The following is a 24209-nucleotide window of genomic DNA, read 5'->3' on the forward strand; positions in this document are numbered from 1 at the left end:
CAACACTGTACAACTAGTGCAATGGGTTTGTCTAGTCAACTTTCTTGAGACTGCAGTACATATGGCTGCTATCCTACAAAATGGCAGTTTGGACAAAAACATTTTTCAGTCTAAAATGCGAATGGGTTGCTTTTCTTTCACCATGTAATTCCGAACATATGAGTCTTACTTTTCTATACTGGGGAGAAATGTGGCAAAAAAGTGTCATCTCTACGCTGTGCTGTTACTTTTAGTGATATATAAAAGTAAGCCCTTGGCAGTAGGTCCTCTTTTGTGAACATTATGTTATATCAAACTACATTTTTGTAATAAAGCACAAGTAAAGAAAAGGTCTGATTTTTATCCTTGTTGGCAGGACCACTATGAATGATCTTCACTGTCCAGCAAGGGCTGCGTCAAAAAAAATAAATAAATATAATAATAATTTTTAAAATTAGGCAAATATAAAACACAACAACTTCAGTAATGGATCTCCATATTTCTACTCATGGTGCAGAATTTAATATTACTTTAATAGTTATCTTACTGGAGCGTATCTTTCACATTTTCTTGATGCCAATTTAGTTTTAAACACACAACAGCTACCCCATGTCATAGCATTTTGCAAACTATGAAAAAAAAAACAGCACACACACAATAAGAAGCTGAATACTGTACTAACTTGAAAGCACACACATCATTATAAACATTCACACAAAGATTTAGATTGCGATTTGTCTGCCATCTCTTACGTACTTGCGCAACCTTCAAACTGACTCATGTTGTGTTTATGTGAAACTTATCCACTTTAGCTGTCTTGTGTTTTTGACATTTTTAAATACATCTTATAGATTGTGCTCTATGAGTGTTGTGAGATTCCACATGATTCTGTAAAATGTAACTGTAACACCTCAAACTTTTGTTTACTTGTACTCTGTTTTCATAAGTTGTGAGATTCCACATGATTCTGTAAAATGTAACTGTAACACCTCAAACTTTTGTTTACTTGTACTCTGTTTTCATAAGTTGACATACTTTTCAACATGAGTAAAACTCTCAAAAACATTTTATCAGATGTAGTGTGGGAGGGAATGCGCTCAAAAGGGATACACAGAATAACTGAGAAAATGGTGATTGACTGTGAGATTCTAAACATTTTCACAAAGATTTGAAAATGTTACATTAAATCACACAACAGGCTGTGTGTTGAATGTTACAATTTAACAAATCGATTGACCATGTGATAAGGTGCCAAGCACACACAAATAACTTGGGCTAAGATGTGAAATGATTTCATGGCTGGTCAAATGTGACTTAAAATGATGTTTTAAGGGAAAAAGAGGGTTCAAATGATCTCCTTCATACTTTAACAGGAAAAGCAAATTTGGAATGTTCTATACACTATAAAATGGCAGTTAGTCTGTACACCAACACAAGATCTGAGGATGAACGATGAGGACGGCTCTTCATCAGAGGGAAAAATGACACAGAAGTCTCTTTGTTTCATCTAGCATAGTCAAAAATGCTTCAAATCAAGGCATCAATTGTAGCATTTTGATCTATGTCCAACTGCGTAAAACTTGAGAACAGACGGGACAACAGAGACACAAGTCTGCAACAACGGCTAATGGCCATTTCCATGAGTGTATTTGCATGGCTCATTACTAACAACCTCTAAATCCTGACCTCCAACCTCAGGTGATTTTTTTAATTTTATTTAAAGTTTACTGTTGTATGCCAAAAAACACGCTGTCAATGAAAATATCAGCTGTGCTCACATTTTTAATGGCAGCAATTGCAAAATTGTCTCTAGGCTTTCTGAAACATGTTTGCTGACAGGTCATCAACTTCAATAATCTCAATCCCAAATACAAGACAACCAACAATATATACATCTTTGCAGATCTGCATTATGTTATCTGTACAAACTTGATTATCATGGGGTGTGGTTAGAGGGGAGGGTTCAGAGGGCTATTGAGCTTTTCATTCACAGTGCGGCGAAACCTCTCTCGCCGTGGTGCTGGTGTCGCACTATTGCAGCACTTGACCCCGCGTCTCTGGTAGTTTGAGGGCCAAGAAACTGCCTACCGCCAGTGCCCCAGAAGCAAAGAGGATGGGCACAGCTTTGGTGATGCCCACGAAAGAAGTGAAGATGCTAATGCCCAACACAGCCGCTAATTTGCAGAGAGCATTGAGGAATCCGAATGCTGTGGTTCTGGGAAGACAGGGAGAGAATGGAAAAAGTGCACAAAGTCACAGCTTTACCATTTGTTTGAGAGCTTAAGAGAACACTACAATAATGCACACAAAGAATACAAAATAGAATTAAACCACAATCATGCCCATATATAGAGGGGGTTCAATCAAACCCCCCCCCCCCCCCCACGAGAATTCTGCTGATTTTTTTCTGATCTGGATATCAATGTTATGTATTTTCTTTTCATTGATAATAAGCAACAAGCACTAACTGTTACACAGCTATTATCACACACCCTCAAGTTTCAATTTCCTCTGCCAGAGTAATCCCTTAAGTGATGAAAGGGGAAACTGCTAGATAAACTTTTCCCATGGGGGTTGAGAATTTTTGCTTCCTGGTCCCTATCCTCCTCTGATATCAAACAGATTAGTAGGCTTGTAAATACCCATGTAGACACACAATTACACTTGTCTGGTTTGTAAAAACATGTTTGTATGTATAAGCTGAGAAATAAAGGGAGCTTCTCCTTCCTGTTGCAAATACTGTAAAGGTGCAAATATTCGCGTGGGATTTATTATGCGAATTTCACGAGTTAAACAAGGTCGCCAAATTAAATACCGCTATTTTAATACATAACGTACATATACGTACATATTCATAATGTAAACAAGAATATTAATACCGCTAAATACGAGGTCTGTTAGAAAACTATCCGACCTTTTTATTTTTTGCAAAAACTATATGGATTTGAATCATGTGCGCTTGCATCAGCCAAGCTTGAACCTTCGTGCGCATGCGTGAGTTTTTTCACGCCTGTCGGTTGCGTCATTCACAACCATATTATCTTGGTTCTTCCTGGGTGGTTCTTATGGCAACTGATCCAATCCCAAGCAAGGACTATTTGTATATAAAAATGTATTTCCTAAAATGATACATTTTGGGTTTCAAATGAAATTTATGTAGCTTTTTACCCCTCGAAATCCTCAAAAAGCTTCTGCTTCGGGGGCTTCGTCCCTGAGCCCCCCATGAGGGTGTTGCCCCTCGACCCCACCGGGGGCCCTGCAGCCCACTGGACACCCAACTCAAGGATTTGAACCCCCCCTTTCACATTCCTATATACGGCCCTGACAATAACAGATCTATCTTTGACATTAGAGAGGAATGAGGGGATGGTGGGGTGGGGAAGATAAGTGGGGGTTTTGTCCATCATGAACATCGCCGCACGTGGGATCATCAAATTAGAGCCCCGCGTGGCACTATATTCTTCGTCCTGCTCCCGCCTGCTTCCACTGAAATTCTGACCAAGCTGTTGCAGCTGTCAGCATGTTTGTGTGCATTTGTTTTCTGTATAATAATGGCTCAGCATACGTTGTAAAAGAGTCCAATGTATTACAAAAATGGAATATTTTTAAATTTATTTTTGTTTATATATTAATAATAATAATAATAGCAACAACAACAATAATAGTAATAATAACCAGTAATAATAACTAATAATGCTACAATACAATTTTAGAGAAAGAGACAAAAAGAACCTGATTAAAAACACAACAGAAAATATAAAACTAAATATAAAATATAAAACTAAAAATATAAAAGATCAGGCTGCCTAGGTTATAATATACTTACAGCACCTTATTTTCCACTCTATACACTCCACAATCATAACAGCTATTTAAATAAATGTTTGTAATAGTAGTTCCTTGTGTTCTAAAGTCAAATAGTGCATTACAGTAGCTTGTAGTACACTCAAGAGAAGTTTTGTTTACAAAACGTCACTCCACTGCAGCAGCCAAGCTGCCCCAGTTACACACAATCAAAATGGTGTCCAGATTACATCATTTTCTGGGAGTCGGCCCTCTATATGTTCTCTCTGCTATTTGGTTGTTTTCAGTTTCAAAACAGTTTCATGTGACATTTCAGTAACTTTCTGCACTGTGACTGTTTCTCTGTGACAAAGTGCAGCGAGTTACTGCATGGCCATATAAGGGCATGCAGTAACTCGCTGCGATGTGTCTGTGTCTCTCTCTCTGTTCGCTCCCGTAATGTCCGCTGCTCCTGTTAAATTATTTAAGATGAAAATAGGGTGTAGACATGCATACTTTACACTATTCTCCTTTGTTGACTGAGTCATCTTGTCACTGCTGTTCCCGCAGTGTTTATTTGTAGCCACCACTCCCACCTGCAGCAAGTTTCTGATCACCTGCTCCCACAAGATTTGTGTTGGGTCCCGCGAGACCCAATCTCAATGCAGCCCTTTACATCAAATCACAGACAGTAATGCCAAATTCGCACATCAGTGAGGTGCAGCAGCTTTGAACATGGCTGCATGCTGTCTCATTATTGATTATGTGTTACCTAAACTCAGTGTTTGGCAAGTTATTTCCAAAATGTAATATATTATAGATCGCTAGTTACTGTTATTTCAAAGTAATTATTTACATTACAATATTACTGTCTCTAAATTGTAACATCGAATGCTTCTGCATCACTTTTGCATTACTTTAACAAAAATAACTGCGGAATTAGGACTTAGCATTCTAAAATGCTAAAATGTGGTTTACTGCAGTTCATTATACGTTGCATCTGGAAAGTATTCGCAGCGCCTCACTTTTTCCACATTTTGTTATGTTACAACCTTATTCCAAAATGGAATAAATTAAATTTTTTTTCCCTCAAAATTATACTCGCAACACCCCATAATGACAACATGAAAAAAGTTTTTTTTTTGGGGGGGGGGGGGATTTTGCAAATATATTTAAAAAAACTAAGAAATCACATGTACATAAGTATTCACACCCTTTGCTCAGTACCTTTGGCAGCATTTACAGCCTCAAGTCTTCTTGAATATGATACCACAAGCTTGGTGCACCTATCTTTGGGCAGTTTTGTCCATTCCTCTTTGCAGCACCTCTCAAACTCCATGAGGTTGGATGGGGAGCGTCGGTGCACAGCTATTTTCAGATCTCTCCGGAGATGTTCAATCAGATTCAGGTGTGGGCTCTGGGTGGGCCACTCAAGGACATTCACAGAGTTGTCCTGAAGCCACTCCTTTGATATCTTGGCTTTGTGCTTAGGGTCATTGTCCTGCTGAAAAATGAACCGTCACCCCAGGCTGAGGTCAAGAGTGCTCTGGAGCAGGTTTTCATCCAGGATGTCTCTGTACATTGTTACATTCATCTTCCCTCAATCCTGACTAATCTCCCAGTTCCTGCTGCTACAAAACATCCCCACAGCATGATGCTGCCACCACCATGCTTCACTGTAGGGATGGGACCTGGTTTCCTCCAAACATGACGCCTGATATTCCAACCCGGTCTCATAGCAAGTCATGATTCAGCAGCACGAAATATACTTTAATCTATTGGTTCGTGATATTGTGACAAAAAGCACCTCATTTTCGTCACGGCAGCACAAATTCATTCTAATTCATTCCGTGATGGCTGCACAAAATTAAAAGTTAAGGGGGGGGGGATGTCTGGGTGGTTATGGTTAGGGTTGTTGTGAAAGTGTCGTGACACGGACCCACAACAGGGGGCGTTAATGAACGGACAATGGATAAGCCAAAAGTAACAATTTAATGTTGTGAATCACACAACGATGTACAGACAATAACAATATAGTGACTGTCAATCATACACCAGGTGACGTGTGGGCAGGCTCGACGATAGAAGACGCCTGGCGAGAGAAGAGCCAGATCCACACAGCTTCCACCGCCAACGGAGCTGAAGAACACCGGAGCCGCCAAGCCCTGCGCCCCAGGTGGCCGCTGTCTTCAGCAGTCAGACCCGGTACTGCTGGCAGAGAACAGAGACAGTCCTGATGAGTGTGAGGTCACACACTCAGTAATCCCACAGTCTGTATTCAGTAAGGAGGGAGCACCTCCACCTCCAATCACACACTCGTGCAGCTCCTGTTTAACCACTTATCTGGTTGGGGTGTGAAGCGAAGCCGTCGCTGATCACACCAAACGCCAATCCCACAGACAAGGACACACCACAGGAAAACGGCTGCAAAGAAGTTCAGATTATTACTCAATGTTTTTGAGTCAGCAGAGAAAATTACCTGATTGGTAGTTGATTTCTCGGCGAGGAGGTGGAGTCGCAGTCCGGCCTTTATGGAGATGGTGATGAGTTGGCTGAGTGACAGCTGGTGCTGATTAAGAGTGACAGCTGTCACTCCCAGTGGCTCCGGCGCCCTCTCGTGCTTGAAGCCCGCACTCCAAGCAGGGCGCCATCTGGTGGTGGTGGGCCAGCAGTACCTCCTCTTCAGCGGCCCACACAACAAGGGTGGCGGGAAGGAGTAGGATTAGGTTATGGTTAAGGTTAGGGTTGGGGGTAGGAGTAGGGTTAGTAATAGTGAGTTTAAAAAAACCCTGTCACGAAAATTTGACTCATCTCTGTGGGTCTGCCCCTGCAAGGTCTGTGTGCAAACCAGAACAGATATGAAGACAAGGAGCGTGCACTTTGTTTTAAATCACTGTATCAGCTGTGTGAGTCCGCACTATCAAACCCGAAACAGGTACACACTGTTGATGATCGATAAGAGACTTATTGCTTATTTAAAGTGTATTTTTTGAAAACACACAGCAGTGTCTGCACCTCACAGATGAAAGGGAGAGGAGGCACACTTTTTTAGTGAATCAAGATTAACTGACTAATCAAAAAAGACCTTTATCAGGCTGATTCTTATTGGATTCCATCAGAGTTTTGATCTGTTTATTAACAGGGTGCACAACAGATTTGTCAGTGTGGCTTTTGAGGAAATCAATGCAGAAAAGCTGCACTCCACAGCCTCACAAGGCTATTTTATGCCGCGTTCACACCGGACAACACGCGACGCCACAAATTTCACCTGGTGTGTCGCTCTGCTTTCGCTGCAATAATTTGCCCCAGTGCATCATCAAATAGGAGGAGCTTCCATTCCGCTCGCTGTCAAGTCAAAATGTCGGCCCTTGATCACACGGAGCGAGTTGCTGTGCTCTGTTTGTTGTGGAAAGCTGACAAACGTCGCCAAAGGCGCCATCCCTGGGTTCACAACATCCTCATGAGACGTTCCCAATTAGGGGAGTTTCATTATTTGCTGCAGGAGCTGCGTCTGGATGACGGCCGCTTTCAGCGGTACTTACGCCTCTCCAGGACCCAGTTTGAGGACCTCCTGTCACGTTCGTGCGTGCACTTGTGAACAATAAAAAAAAAAAAAACAGCTGCTGCCGCTGCAGTGCTGCTGCTCACTCTCCCCTCCAACTCTGTCATAATTGTGTTATAAACCAGTCACCATTTGTTTTATTATACATCTGTGTAGTTAATAAAATTATCTTCACAGACGATTCGTTCACGCGCACGAAAAAAAAACTGGCTGCTACGGTGCTGCTGCTCGCTCTCCCCTCAAACTCTGTCATAATTGTGTTATAGACCAGTCACCATTTGTTTTATTATACATCTGTGTAGTTAATAAATAAAATAATCTTCACGGGTGATTCGTTCGCGCGTGCACGTGAAAAAAAAGTGGCTGCTGCCACTGCTGCTCGCTCTCCCCTCAAACTCTGTCATAATTGTGAAATAAAGGACAAAAGGGACATAAGTCCTGCTCACAGGCTGTCTGCTAGAGACAGGACATGTCCACACCAAGTATAAACTCCAGACATCTCCACGTCTCTACATATTCAGTCCCTGATTGGTCATCGCAACGCGACAAGATGAAAAAGTTCAGATTTTTCAACTTGGGGAGGAGGGCGACTCGACGCCTTCATTCTCATTGCTTCATTCGCGTCCATCACATCGCATTGTGTGGCTTGGACTTTTGTGGCACCACAACGCATCCTTCCATAGGGATTAAATGGCAACCTGTCGCCGCTGTCGCTCGCATGTCATCCAGTGTGAATGTGGCATTAGGGTTAAAAGTGTAACGCATTACTGACATATGTAATGAGTATAATATTATGTTGTTTGCAGTCATCCAGTTTCAGTGTTACCATTTGATGGATGAAGCATGTAGCTTTTAGCCCAACCTAGTATCTTTGTGAATGTAGTATTCATGTGTAATTTGTCTGTCTGTTTACCAAAGTTTGAACATTTTGCACTGTAAAATGCCAGATAACACTATCAGAGTGTCAAGAAGGTAGCACTTTCACAGTTGAACACTGTTGATTATGCTCTGTGGAGTATGCATGTTCTCCCCATGTCTGTGTTGGTTCACTCTGGCTGTTTCGGCTTGGTCACACTTCCTCAGGCATCCAAGTTTGGTGAAGTGGAAACTCTAAATTGACTGAGTCCATGTCATTCTTTGTAGATACCATAGAAAGACCACAAGGTGTCACTATATCATGCAAAATCAACCCTCTGAAAAGCTGCAGTTGAATACAGAAAGGCAGCATATCATGTATGTTTGATTTTCTGATTAGGTTGGAAAAATAAAGTAACTGATCATTAGGACAATAAAAAATTAACACACCTGCTGTTCCAATCATCAGATGGCAAAATGACAACTCCACCGTTTACGCCACAAGCCCTACCAATTATTTCACACCACAGTCATCCATCCCTGCAGGCCAGCCAGTCAGCTTGGTGCAAAGCTAGTGACATCATTCTGCACGTCATTTGGCACCAGGCTCCCTGCCCTCATGGTGTCAAGGAGATTTTGATGCATGCCTACGTTGGCCTACCTCTTGTCAGAAGGGTAGAGCTCCACGGTCAGCACATCCAGCGAATTCCATGAAGCAATGCTGATTCCTCCGAACAGGCAGAGCAGCGCGATCATGGCTGACTCGCTGTTTCCAAAGGACAGGAAAAAACAGCTGATGCAAGAAATCACACTGGAACCCGCTGGACATGGAGACACAGAGAATACTGTATAAGTCGATCATAAGATTACTTGTTCCCTCCACCACCTTTTGGAAAGGATGGAGGTTATCTGATCAGCCATGTCTGGCTGTTTTATTACATACAAGATATGTCATAAAGTAATGAACAGATTTGGACAGTTTAAGCAGAGCTTTTCTTTGGGCTAGGGAAGACTCCATTTTTTCATTCAATCTATTCCTTTAACATTGTGAGATAGGGTGGTTTATAAGAAGTCTGAATTCTGATTTTTCTAGAATTTGACAGTCTTGTTTTGGTTGAGTTAGTAAATAAAACCAGACAATCAGGGCCAATGTAGTTTGGCTTTATGTGAGCTTGCTGTCATGTTGTTGATCTACATTATAATAGCCAAGTGGCCTCTGTGTGCGTGTATGCATGCGTGCGTGATCTTGGCTTCGATCACAGAGAAGCTGTGGGGAGCTGACACTCCCTGTTTGGTCTGCTTATGTATTTTGGGTCAAGGATGAACGCTGCGAAAACATAAAGTTGATAGGACAAATATTTTTGGAGAAATTAGCGATATTAGCTAACAGTAGTGAACAATGGACATTGTGCTGCAGTGCACCCTGAGACTTTGGGGTTTTGAATGTTGTTATTGTAGTTCATCTTAGTTTAACAATGGTGTTAGTGTTATTGATTTATTGTACTTTTGTAGTTCAATTGGTTTAGTCAGTTTAGTTATGTTGCCATTACCATGAGTGAGAAGTGTAGTGCGTTTGATGTCTTCCGCCACCGTCTCTGTTTGTGAGTATGTAAAAATAAAAGTGCCTGTTTGCGGCAGAATGCAGAAAAGACAAAAAGCTCTGTGTGTGTGCGTGCATACATGTGTATGTGTGTGTGTGAGTGCATGCACCAGCGTGATCCAGCATTGAACGATCATGGGCAAACTGGGGAGAGCTGACATTTGCTGTTTGGTATACTTATGTATTTTGGGTCAAGGATGAACGCTGCGAATACAGAACGTTGATAGGACTAATATTTTTGGAGAAGCTACAGCTATTAGCTAACAACAATGAACAATGGATGTTGATAATTACATTCTCGACTCATAAGCCATTCCAGAAGGGAACAGTAAATCATCTATATCTTAAAAGTGTGCGTGCATGCATGATTTTATTTATTAAGTTCAATGTAAGTACATAATATAATTCTAAATATGTTAAAAATACATGGATGACACAAGAAAGTGAAAACACTTATTTCCATTGTGGGTCATTTAAAAATCAAATGATGAAATAGTAATAATAATAAAATATAATACTACTACTACTACTACTACTACTAATAATAATAATAATAATAATGTGTATTGTTAACAAGACCTAAATAATTTCTAAATACATTAAGACATTAAATTAACATAAAAAAAAAACCACAATTATTAGGAAATAAAAGGGTTGAGTTCTATAAACTGTTGAGGTCTAAGGTTCTAAAAACATTCTGGACTCACATGCCATTCTGTCTCATTATAGTAACATTGCATAATTTATTAGCACCCTTGAAAAATGTCAGCTACCTATTTTATAAACACTACCTAATCTAGAGCCTGTGGATGCCCATGGACAACACACTAGTTCTTATATAAAGTCTATGCAAAGCTTCTGCTAATTAAGGATCCAGATCCATTACAATTTTTAATCAGACCGGTATGATGGTAATGAGTTTGTTGTTTCCCAACCATTATCTCAATCTCAATCTATTTGTAAAGCACTTTAAAATCAATACCAACGACCAAAGTGCTGTACACAACAAGAACAGGCAAGTTAAAATAGTTTTATCTATTTTAACTTGCCTGTTCTTGTTGTATAAATAAATAAATAAACCACAGTTAAAACCAGAAACACAAAAAAACCAACGTGTCAAACTGCGTTAAAAGCCAAAGAGAAGAAATGTGTTTTAAGAGAAGATTTAAAAGCAGAGAGAGAATCAGCCTGCCTAATGTGCAAAGGAAGATCATTCCACAGTTTTGGGGCAATGACTGAAAAAGCTCGGTCACCTCTACTCTTCCTCTTTGACCTTGGGATAACTAACAGTAACAAATCAGCTGACCTGAGTGAGCGTGAAGGGACATATAAATAGAGCAGGTCAGACAGATATAACGGGGCAGAGCTACATATGAAGACATTTAAAAACAAATAAAAGAATTTTAAAATCAATTCTAAAACAAACTGGGAGCCAATAAAGTGAGGCCAAAACTGGTGTAATGTGCTCGCACCTTCTAACACCAGCCAAAAGTCGAGCGGCAGCATTTTGCACCATCTGCAGGCGGGTAAGCAGTGTCTGATTCAGCCCAACATAAAGTGCATTGCAATAGTCCAGGCAATTAGTGATAAATTATGGCTACATAATGGCTACAAATAATTGCAATAATGTTGTTAATCTCACATTCCAGGTTTAGTCATCATTGTTGGGGTTTACTGTGCTCCTGTCAGCTTTATGTACATGGATTTTAATTATACTAGGCAATAAATGTGCCACAGTTGTGGTTCCATCAGTGTCCATGTTTCCAGAGTGCTCATTTGGTTGTTGCCTATAAAAAAAAATGAAGCATCCCCTCGCCTTTATTTTAGCTGAAAATCTTCAGATTCAAGTATACCAAAAATAAATTCATATAAAAGTAAATAATTTCACTTAACACAAGACTTTTGCTATATAAGGAGGCACCACTGAAAACCCTGTCACTAAAGGAAAACTGAAACCTTGTCCCTGTTAAATGTGAAGGAACTCCAAGTGAAACCACGTTTATTTTAGCAAAGCTGTTCTTTTTCACAAAATGTGTTTCCTAACACTGAAACATCTTGCATTGTTTGCAGCTGGTCCTCACCATTGCAATACCTACGCCATAACTGATGACACAGAGAATGATGATGCCTCTCATTTTTTTTGAACACACAGCTTATCATCTTTTTTTTTTTTTTTTACACTTAAAACTAAAACAACCACAAGCACGTTAAAGCCTCACTCAAAACCCACCACACGTGTGTTGGACATGCACGTGTCGCAGGGAGTGGCATGTCGCAGCCATGCCGCAGGTGTCGAAGGGGAAGTTTATGAAAGAGTATGAGAGCGGTACTTGTCACATAGTGGCGACGTGGCTGTTGTGCACATTGCGTGGGGAATAATGCGCCATCAGCCTGTGCCGAGCGTATGACTGTGCATGCGATCAGTGCATATGCAGTGCTTGTGGAGTGCGTGTGACTTGCAAACTACCAACCCATAAGCCAGGAGTACCACCCGCCCATGTGTCGCAGGTGGTCTGCACGAGACAATCACTCCTGACTAGCGTGTAACTCAAGCCAGAAGTGCGTATATAAGAAGGTCCACCACCGCCTCTGCCGCCCTGCATTTCAACGCCAGTGTTCCTGTATTAGCACACCCAATATCGCTTCATGCCTCTCCTCAGCTTCTGTCATCTGCCTGTGGAGGTCCAAGACCCTCAGACATTGTGACGGTATGGCAAAACCCATTGGTGCCGTCAGCTGCAATGCTGGACGCAGAGTGTGCACATATCTGTCATGGCTTTATTTGTGAAAATTAATCAATATTACAACATTAAAAACAGCTTGTGTGGACCAGACGCATCCTTTTGATACGAGCCTCATATACAAGCAGCCTGTGATGCTCGTATCAAAAGGAGTCTGCGCCGCTGTCCAAGGTGCTGAAAGATTGAAAATGGCCACTGTAGGTCTGTGCTGGATTGTAATGCAGCACTTTGGCCCTCAACACCACGGCAGTCATGTCTGATCACAACTCCTCTCTTTTTTTAAATAAAAACCAGTGTGTTACATTATTCGGGGTGGGGGTGCGGGGGGACTGGTGTGTACTATGGAAAATAATCCTTGCAGGACCCTTTCTTCCCTGTTCCACTGCTACACACAACACAATCTCGCCAATATACAACCCCAATTCCAATGAAGTTGGGACGTTGTGTAAAATGTAAATAAAAACAGAATACAATAATTTGCTAATCATCTTCAACCTACATTCCTGATAAACTTTATTGTTTTTGTGCAAATATTTGCTCATTTTGAAATGGATGCCTGCAACATGTTTCAAAAAAGCTGGGACAGTCAATAAGCATTTGGGAACTGAGGACACCAATTGTTGAAGCTTTGTAGGTGGAATTCTTTCCCATTCTTGCTTGATGCACGATTTCAGTTGTTCAACAGTCTGGGGTCTCAATTCTCATATTTTGCGCTTCATAATGCGCCACACATTTTCAATGGGCGACAGGTCTGGACTACTGTTGTAGCATGTGCAGAATGTGGCTTGGCATTGTCTTGCTAAAATAACCAGAGATGTTGATGAAAAGACATTGCTTGGATGGCAGCATGTGTTGCTCCAAAACCTGGATGTACCTTTCAGCATTGATGGTGCCATCACAGATGTGTAAGTTGCCCATGCCATGGGCACTAACACACCCCCACAGATGCTGGCTTTTGAACTTTGCGCTGGTAACAATCTGGATGGTCGTTTTCCTCCTTTGTCCGAAGGACACAACGTCCATGATTTCCAAAAACAATTTGAAATGTGGACTCATCAGACCACAGCACACTTTTCCACTTTGCGTCTGTCCATTTCAAATGAGCTTGGGCCCAGAGAAGGCAGCGGTGTTTCTGGATGTTGTCCCATTCCAGTCGAAGATTCAAGCTTCTCTACTATGGAAACCACCTGGACAACTGAGAGCCTTCACAAAAACTTAATTGACAATGGTTTTCTGAAGTGTGACCCACGCAGTAAGATCCTTGATGTTGGTTTTTAGTGCAGTGCTGCCTGAGGGATCGAAGGTCACGGGCATTCGGTATTGGTTTTCAGCCTTGCTGCTTATGTGTAGAAAGTTCTCCAGATTCCTTGAATCTTCTGATTATATTATGGACTGTAGATGATGGAATCCCTAAACTCCTTGCAATTGAACGTTGGGAAACATTGTTCTTCAACTGTTGGACTATTTTTTCACTCAGTTGTTCACAAAGTGGTGATCCTCGCCCCATCTTTGCTTGTGTAAGGCTGAGCCTTTTGGGGATGCTCCTTTTATACCTAATCATGACACACAATTAGTGTCCTCAGTTCCCAAATGCTTATTGAGTGTTGTTAGAACAAAAGGTGATGTAACACAGTGGTAAACATACCACTGTCCCAACTTTTTTGAAACGTGTTGCAGGCATCCATGTCGAAACGAGCAAATATTTGCACAAGAACAATAAAGTTGATCAGTTTGAACCTTAAATATCTTGTCTTTTGTGGTGTATTTAATTGAATATAGGTTGAAGATGATTTGCAAATCATTGTATTCTGTTTTTATTTACATTTTACACAACGTCCCACCTTCATTGGAATTGGGGTTGTATATATCTTGCCACTTGTGTGCGCTGCGTGCACGCCACACAGAGGAGTGGAGAGTGAGATGTACATCTGTCTTGCGGGCTGCATAAATAGCAAGTACAAAGTATTTGTGTAGTATTTCTGACACACAGCAACCGTGCAATGACCATGCATCTTACTGTCATTGCAGAGCCCCTACTAGCCGTGTTCCTGACTAGGATCAGGCGTATGATGACAGTACGGGCCCATATGTGGTGTATGTGTTCTTTATTTTTGCAAAACCCGTAGAATTTGCATGTGGATGCCAAAAAAACCTCCATGGCCAGTCAGTGATCTTCTATGGTAATGAAAATACAGTACACATGTGACACGCACGTCTCATGCACAGCTTTGCTGGTTTTCCCCACAGACTGCCCGTAGCAGTATGTATGGTGGGTTGTGAGTGAAGCTTAAGGTACAGTATAAGCTTGTGCAACATAAGTTGTCCTCTTCAATCAACCTTGTCCAGTCTGGTACCTAGCATCCTCAGCCGTCCAATCTTGTCCATGAGCAGCGCGGAGACAATGTTGCCTGGCAACACAGCCAAGGTGCCCAAGAAACTCACAAAGTAAACCATGTAGGCATTGTTCTCATCACTGATGTCACTGAGCAGGCAGCCCTCTTTGTTATGCAAGAAAGTGCTGTTGATGAGTTTGCAGTTGATCAACCTGTATTTGAAAAGATCTGTAGAGAAACAAAAGAGGAGAAGCAGACACAGGAGAAAAGAGTCATGAATGATTGAATAAATGGATTGTATTTATACAGCACTTTCATGGTCAAAGCACTTTACAGTGATGCCACACATTCAGGCATATATACACACCAAAGCCAGTGTGCTGCTATACCAGGCACTCAACTGCAAACTGACAGCAACTTCAAGATTCAGGACCTTGCTCAATGGCCTCAATGGTCTCATGCACACCACTTTAACCTCTTGGCCATCACCTAATAGGGGCCTGAGATGTTGATTTGAAAGAACATTATGATTAATCTGCTATTAATGGTGCAAAAATGGCATTAAACAGACAAAGAGCAGGTGACTCTGTGGGACATGAGTTGGACCACCAATTAGACATAGGTTCGATTACCAATGTATGATTCATACATGTCAATGTCATTTTAGCTGTATTGTTCCAGTTCACTCATCTGTAAACGGTAAGAGGCCTGGACTGGGGATGTAAACCTACAGTAGTGTTCAGAATAATAGTAGTGCTATGTGACTAAAAAGATTAATCCAGGTTTTGAGCATATTTCTTATTGTTACATGGGAAACAAGGTACCAGTAGATTCAGTAGATTCTCACAAATCCAACAAGACCAAGCATTATATGCACACTCTTAAGGTTATGAAATTGGGCTATTAGTAAAAAAAAGTAGAAAAGGGGGTGTTGAACATGCTTTTCTCTTTGAAAGCCTGAGGAAAATGGGACGTTCAAGACACTGTTCAGAAGAACAGCGTAGTTTCATTAAAAAGTTGATTGGAGAGGGGAAAACGTATATGCAGGTGCAAAACATTATAGGCTGTTCATCTACAATGATCTCCAATGCTTTAAAATGAAGAAACAATCCAGAGACGCGTGGAAGAAAACGTAAAACAACCAACAAAATGGATAGAAGAATTACCATAATGGCAAAGGCTCACCCACTGATCAGCTCCAGGATGATCAAAGACAGTCTGGAGTTACCTGTAAGTGCTGTGACAGTTACAATAGAAGATGCCTGTGTGAAGCTAATTTATTTGCAAGAATCCCCCGCAAAGTCCCTCTGTTAAACATGTGCAGAAGAGGTTACAATTTGCCCAAGATCACATCAACTGGCCTAAAGAGAAATGTAGGAATATTTTGTGGACTGATGAGAGTAAAATTCTTGTTTTTGTGTCCAAGGGCTGCAGACAGTTTGTGAGATGACCCCCAAACTCTGAATTCAAGCCATAGTTCACAGTGAAGACAGTGAAGCATGGTGGAGCAAGCATCATGATGTAGAAGAATTTTTAGGTCCTTATTTGAACTATGATGAACTATCAAGTGTCCTGATCTGAACTATATGTCCTCTGGCTGAACTAGCAGGTGTTCAACCCAAAAAAGGGCTCTATTAGTCATTTGGTCTGTCAGGTACTTTCCAAGGCCTCTTAGGTACTTTCCAAGTTGGCTGATATCCCAGCAGTGGGCCTCAGGCCAGCTGCACCTGTGGCAGAAGGTTTTTTTTTTTTAAATCAGTTGTAAATCCTTCAAGTTTTAATGGGAGCGTTTGTCACATTGAAATAATGACCTAACACCTGCTTAGGGTTCACTAGAGGACGCTTCCAATAGAAAACCATGTCTTGGGAATAAAATAAATAAAAAAGTTGAAGGAGGAGCGATGCCCGCGGGTCTCCAATATATAGATGAGCGCGGTCGTCGCATATTCAGTCTCTCTAGAGGACTCAGTTTGTATAAGCTCTGTGTCGAAGGCTTAAATAAACTTAAAAACTCTGTGCATTTTATCTTGCTTAAGGCTGAATTATTCCAAAGTGTTGTGTCCTTTTCTTGCAAACCACTTGCAATTAGTTTGTGTTATCTAAAGAAGACATCCTGAGACGACCAAAAAGAAGGACCATGACAGAACTTGGCGAGCCAGCTTCAGGAGGGTCCAGGGGCATTCCGGCAGCCTGGGACGGTCCAGCTCATCCCTCCAGACCGTAAATAACAGTGATCATGACTAAAAGGTAAGCAGAAACCTTTTATAACTTCTGCACGATCTGGAGGAGTGAGTCGGGATTTCCGCCCAAGTTGACAGGTGATATTTTTAATTGCCTCTTACCCAAAAGAACCTGGACTAAGAAAATTGACAAGAGACTAAAAAGATAAGATTGAAAATTATCAGGCCTTGTAGATAAAATGCTCAGAAGGTGTGTGTGTTCCCGGGAAAAAGAATGTCTGTGTGAGTGAAAGGTCAGGAATGTTCATGAACTCTGGTGCGGAAAAGAGTGCATGGAGAACTAACCTGGATGCTTGGGGAATAATTGGTGTTGAAATTCGTTACTAACGTGCCGGCTGATAACATGCGCTGTAGGGGTTAATTTGGGGGAGTATACTGACAAATAAGTACAAGGTAATACAAGGTTATTTAAAGAAAAAAGAGACTGAAGTAAAATAAGTGAGAAAAAAGAGTTTAACAGAGAATAAGTGCAGACGAAGCACAAGATAAGCGCCTGAGGGGGCGCAGTAGAAATACCGTACGTGATAAAGAGATTTAAAGAGAAAAAGTGCAAAGAAGCACAGCTGACAGTAAGTAAAAAGAGCTCAATAAAGGACGTCATTTTTTAAGAAAAGAGAAAAACTATTAAAAAAAAATGAAGAGTTAGTGCAGAATACATGAGAATTAATGAAGCAGAAAATAGTGCAGTAAGGCACCAAATACACGCTTGTGGGGCGTGGGAGAAATATAGAAGTGAAGATTAGTGCATACTGAAGAATAAGTAATTAAGTACACAGTAATATGAGTTTTTTTAAGAAAAGAATTGGAAAAAGAGAGTATTTTCAGTGCAAAGGCACATTAAGCTCACGAGGAGCTCAGTAAGTGAAAAAAAAAAGTAGATATAATGTACGCTTGGAGAGCGTAGGAAATAATATACAAGTGAGAAGAAAGTGCAGGAAAGCACAGTATACGCACGCGAGGCGCGGTAAGGCGTAGAAGTAAATGAAATATTGTACGCTCAAAGAGGAGCTTGTTAAAAATAATATATGAGTTGCTGGCAGCGGCGGAGAGCTGTCTAACATGAAGAAGAGATACATACTCAAACAGAACACATTGATGTTAAGTGATTAAAAAGGTTGTTTAAAGCCACGGAGTGAAAAAGTGGCAGAAGTCTAGATAGAGATATATAGAAATTTGTTTTTAATAATTTTTGTGTATAAAGCTTTTGAAGATTGTTGTGTGGGAGAGCGGAGAGTAAGCGGGGAGTTGCAGGCAAGCTGTGAGGGCTTGCAGGCTGGCTGACATACAAGATTAATGTGAAGAGTACGAGGAGGAGGAGACGTTTAGACCCAACAGGAGGACTTGGGAGGCGCATAACAGGCAAAGAGGAAAGTGAGAAACAGAGACAGTGGGGAAAAAAAAAAGACAGGAGAAGAGACTGCTATGTAAATACAGAGAAGGTAGATATTATTTCAAAGAAAGAAAACTAATAAACAAACATAGCAGAAAAAGACAAGAGAAGCGGAAAGTGAGAAATTAGAAGGAAAATAGAGAGTCGGGAGCAAAGACATTAGGAAGTGTTAGGGTTGTAAGAGGATTAAAAAGAAATAAAGTTGGTTATAAATCAAAAGAGTTAAAGCTTAGATTATAGTGAAAAAGCTGACAGACTGATCAATGCTTGGGACAGTCATTGATGGGAGACTTAAGTGATGATGAAATAATACTCCCAGAACATTACTTGACTGACGGAGACATCGAAACCCAGGGAATCAGGACACATTTTTGGCTGGAAAGGACCTATTTTGACAGTGTAGGAGCAGAACATTGGCAGGACGAACAAGAGATCAATCAGAAATTATGGCAAATTACTAAGGTAATCAATCTGAAGCAAAAGAAAGAACAATTCCCTCTAGTTAATTGGGAGCTGCTGATAAGACATCTGTGGCATCAGGGTTTAACCCCGTGGCTGGAGCTGCTTTGTGCTGATCCTAATAAAGAAATTAGCATACCATTAAATCATTTAATAACACTACCAACCGATCCAGGTGAAGAACTGTTTCCTAGGTTGACTCTGACTGTGGTCCCAAGGAAGGTTCGGTGGGAAACAGGTAAATTTTCATATTTAGTTAAAGAAAAAGAAGATGGGCAAAACAGTTGGAAATTTAATCCTTTTAAGGGTTTAAAATACAAAACAGGTGTTACAGCCGGCAAGTTATTGGTCTGGATCAGGACAGCCCCTGAGGGACTACCAGAACACCATAGAAACACCTCACATAGCGTTTGTCAGGGTTACATGGGTAACTCTCAAGGTCAAGATCGGGAAAGTACCCCGCTAGACTTAGTACTAAGAAAGTATCCAGGAAAACGCATTAAGGCCAACCAATGTATGAGAAAGTGGCACAAAAGGTCACATGGGGGCAGGCAATGGCCTTTGGAGGGATCATTTGATCCGGTGATGTGTGTAGCAGTTGCGGTAGAAATACAGAAAAAGGAAATTAAAGATCAACAGAAGAACATGAATAACAACAAAAAACGCACTGAAGAAAAAGAAGTTTTGGCCTTGTTCAAGCAGGAAGCACAGAGGCTACAGCAGAAAAGAGAAAAAAATGACAGACGAAAGATCCAAAGAGACTAAAGCCAGTGCGCCGAGCTGGGAAGCAGAGCCACCCCCATATAAACGTCATGATATGGGAAGGACAGCTGGACAATTTGTATTAGGAACTCGTGAAGAGGACCAAGGCATGGATGTGGAGGGCAAATTCACACTGACACTAAAAGAACGAGAGCCACAAGGAGACAGGTCCTCGATCTGTCAAATGGATCATACAAGGTCTCCAAGTCCAGAAGTAAGTGGTTTCCCATCACGACCAGTAGGGGGGGGCCACATATAACAGTGACACTGAGGTAGACGAAGATAGAGAGAGAGACCTGAAGTCTCCACCTGCACATCGAGGTCCACTGAAAACCGTCCCCTCCCACCATAAGTCAACCGACTGGACCTTCACAGGCTATAGAGGCTCCAAAGAGTGGCACAAGAGCTTCTGTGACACACTGGATCTGGCCTGAAGAGGTAATGAAGAACTAACTGAGCAACTTCGGCTAGCGGAGGAAAGAATACAAAGACATAGGGACGCCGAGGAAAGAAGAACATTACAACAATCGACGCCCAATCAAGGGAATCACATTATAGAGCCACCCACCCGAAAGATTTCTGGCGAGATCATCATTGAGAGTGCAAAAGAGGCCCGACTCAGGCAAAGACAACAATGTGTAGCCAAAGACATAACGGCTTTAGAACAGGACATAACTAACTGGATGGATCGCCTGGGACCAGTCAGTCACACTTGATCTGGAAGACAGTATGGAGCCCCCACAGAAGAAGAGGAGGACGAAGACCTCATATGCCCATTGGTGGTCAGAAATGGTCATCATGTGTATACCCCATGGAGCTGGACAGACATGGTGGGGCTGGCCAACAGGCTGCCAGACATCACCCAAGGAGCTGGGAGATGGATAACTGCCTTAGAAGAAGGCACTGCAGGGGTAACCTTGTCTTTAGGTGACATAAAAACCTTGCTAATGCATGTAATGGGAAAACATGACACTGAAGAATTAGCAGAAAAGGTTGGACTAACACAGATGATGGGCACTAATCAACATGATGAAGTCCCCTTTAATCGCTATAGAAACTCCATGTTGGAAGGACTGAGAAGAAAGTACCCTGAGGTCTTGGATCCCTCTAAATTGGATGATGAGGACACCTGAAGAGTGCCCAAAGAAGTTCCTGCACCGATTCCAGAAGAGATGGGTGGAGGAAACAGGAAATGCATGGAACCATTCTCCAGCAACTGAAATCCTGTTTAAAATAACTGTAAAAAAGGCTCTACCAGATGAGGTTCAGAAAGCCCTAGATGGAGTCGTGGGACTATCGAAAATGAATTGGGCTTTATACTCTGAGCATATTTGTCACCATCTTGAAATCTACAAGAAAGAAAAACAAAAAGAAGAAGATGCAGCAAAATCCCTGACGAAAAAATTGGTGCAGATGCAGTTGGGAGAACTAACCAAAGGCAAGAAAGAAAAAACAAAGACCTAGGCACCAATGATGACCCCTGTTCCTTCTGAGCCGGCAAGCACAGGCCCTACGGCAAACACTGCTGCCACCATACAGGCACCTGTGGTAACAGCCACACAGAGCCCCCAAGGAGCAGCAGGGAGCACTCCTGCAGGAGAAGTCTCAGCACCAGTGGAGCATCACTATCACTACCATAGCACTGGCACACCCGGAAATGGACCCACCTACAGTCATGGGTGGAGAGGAGAGTCACGGAACTTTCAAGGTCAAAGAGGAGGGTGGCGAAGAGGATCTCGCCAACCTCCATTTGGAAGCAGATTCCAGAACTCAGCTCCCAGGAACAGTCAAGTGGGACCGCCTATGGGACCAACATCCCCAATAGGGGATCAACCCTCTAATGAGTGTTGGAGCTGTGGACAACCTGGACATCAAATGAGAAATTGTCCAGCCCGACCTTGGGTTGGACCCTCTGCCTATTGGCAATAGGGGGGCCTAGAGAAGACAGAGGGGGAAACGGTGGCATTGGCTATTTCTATGATACCTAAGGAAGAGCCAATCGTCACCGTTAATATACAAAACAGAGATTTCCCTTTCATGGTGGATACAGGGGCAACATACTCTTGCATAGGGAAAATGGGCGCTCATCTCCCCCTCTCTGGGTCTGTAATTAAGACCATCGGCTTCTCTGGGAAAACTCAAATAATACCTTTTACACGCCCACTTCCTGTAACGATTGCAGGAAAAACAATTGAAACACCCCTGTTATACTCACAAAATACACCTGTGAATTTGCTGGGAAGAGACATTTTATGTAAGCTACAAACCCAGATAGTGTGTACCCATCAAGGACTGCAAATACACTTTCCTGACGAAGCACTCACCAACATTATGGTGCTTATGGACATGGAAAACAAGGTCCGAACTGTGCAACCCATGGTATACTGGCTGAAGTTACAACCAGAAAATTCAAATCTTCAACTAGAATGGGAAAAATGGAAGCCCTGGGCAGAACAACACTATGCAGCAGTATATACACCTAGTTTACCTTTACATGTCACCCTGATGTTCGATGCCAAACAAGAACAGACTGACTATGCATGCTGCTGGGATGCATTGATGAATCAACGGCTGTTTCACATAACCACCACAGAAATTTATTTAGGCCCCCAAGGGGCCGCAGCTTCTGTCAAGCTAACTTCAGCTGAACAACAATGGTATCAAGTGCCGAATGCCACGCCTCATGTGACCCTTTTAGTCTCAGAAAAGTACGAATCCCATGACCTAGGTCCAATGGTAAAGACAGCCTCAGAAGTTGAAGAATGGCAAAACATGGAAAGTCCACAAGTACATCTGTCAAAAGACCAACAGTTTATACGAATTAACTTAAAAGTAAATGATGAGGCTATAGCTCAAAAAGTGGAGCTCAATCCTAGACCAGAGGGACAGATGGTGTTATCGGCCCAACAAGAGAAATTGTTAGAGCAAATACCACCAGTGGTGTGGTCCAAAAGCAAAACAGATGTAGGACTAGTAAAAACAGCCTTACCAGTAAAAATAAAAGTAAAACCGGGAGCAAAACTGCCTCACCAAAGGCAGTATCCATTAAAACCTCAGGCTACCTTGAAGGCATAAAACCAGTAATTAAGGGACTAATGGCAGCTGGAGTTTTAATAAAAACTGCAAGCCCATGCAATACTCCTATCTATCCTATCCCTAAAAACAATACCAAAGAGTATCGGCTGGTACACGATCTGTGTCCTATCAATGCAATAATAGAAATGGATGCACCTATAGTACCTGATCCGCATACTATACTATCAAGCATCCCTGCTGGAGCAAAATGGTACACAGTAATCGATCTGTGTTCAGCCTATTTCAGTGTGCCTGTGCACCCAGATTCACAACATTTGTTTTCATTCACATTTCTGGGACAACAGCTAACGTATACACGGCTACCTCAGGGACTGAACCTGTCCCCAGCCATCTTTAACAAAGTCCTGGCTGAAGATTTACAACACCTTGACATACCCAGTACATTGGTGCAATATATGGATGATCTCCTTATTGCATCAGAGACTCAAGAACAGTGTGAAAAAGATTCATTAATTGTATTACATGCATTGGCAGATGGAGGTCATAAAGTAAGTAAGGACAAATTACAGTTCTGCAAACAACAAGTAGAATACTTGGGAAGACAGTTGTGTGGGACCACGCGATGTATAGCCCCAAGCCAAGTGGAGGCTATAATCAAGGCTCCCAAACCCCAAACAGTGGGACAGATACTTTCATTCCTTGGGATGGCAGGGTACAGTCGGCCGTGGATTTGTGATTATGCTATAAAAACTGCACCTTTGCGTGCCATGATTAGAGCAGTGGGGCAAACAAGCAATGCAGCTCTCCTCGTCTGGACAGATGAGGCAACGAGAGCTTTTGAGGCCCTAAAAACAGACATGCAATCTGCTCCCGCGTTAGGTAACCCAGATTATGGGAAACCTTTCCATTTGTATGTTACTGAAAAAGCTGGTTATGCTTGTGCTGTACTAATGCAGGAAACAAATGAAGGAAAACAACCATTGGCCTATTATAGTACAAAGCTTGACAACATTGAAACAGGATTGCCACCATGCTATCAGGGTCTAGCAGCAGCTGCCTTTGCATTTCAAAAAGCATCATCCATAATCATGGGACATGCAGTAACGTTGTACACGTCGCATCAGTTACATGCCCTGCTAACCAGTCAACGTTTTGTCTTAACACAAGCTAGACGCACTGGATATGAAGTTGTGTTGTCCGCTCCAGAAATAACAATACAACGTTGTCACACGGTGAATCCCGCCACCAAATTGACCACACCGTTAGATGGTACTCCACATAACTGTGTGGCAGAGACAGAGAAATTTTTGAGAGCCAGAGAACATTTGTATAATCACGCCATAGATGCAGATCTAACCCTGTTCGTGGACGGCTCATGCTTTCGGGATGCCGCGGGATTGCATGCGGGTATGGGGATTGTTAAACGAAACACGGATGGCGAGACCTTTGAATTACTGGAGTCCCAAGGA

The 24209-nt window shown here is 42.0% G+C and overlaps 1 protein-coding gene across 1 annotated transcript in view; it reads right to left on the reverse strand.

Moving 5' to 3' along the window:
* Positions 1-1485: 1485 nt before the first annotated feature.
* sv2a (synaptic vesicle glycoprotein 2A) overlaps positions 1486-24209 on the reverse strand; it is a 141173-nt gene continuing 118449 nt past the window's right edge. The window contains exons 10-12 of the mRNA XM_034174242.1: positions 14875-15081; positions 8841-9000; positions 1486-2194 (exon numbers count right to left, since the gene is read on the reverse strand). Of these exons, the coding sequence (XP_034030133.1) occupies positions 2011-2194; positions 8841-9000; positions 14875-15081 (551 nt within the window). The 3' untranslated portion in view covers positions 1486-2010. The remainder of the gene's footprint in view (positions 2195-8840; positions 9001-14874; positions 15082-24209) is intronic.

The sequence above is a fragment of the Thalassophryne amazonica genome, chromosome 7 (assembly GCF_902500255.1).
Source record: "Thalassophryne amazonica chromosome 7, fThaAma1.1, whole genome shotgun sequence".
NCBI lineage: Eukaryota > Metazoa > Chordata > Actinopteri > Batrachoidiformes > Batrachoididae > Thalassophryne > Thalassophryne amazonica.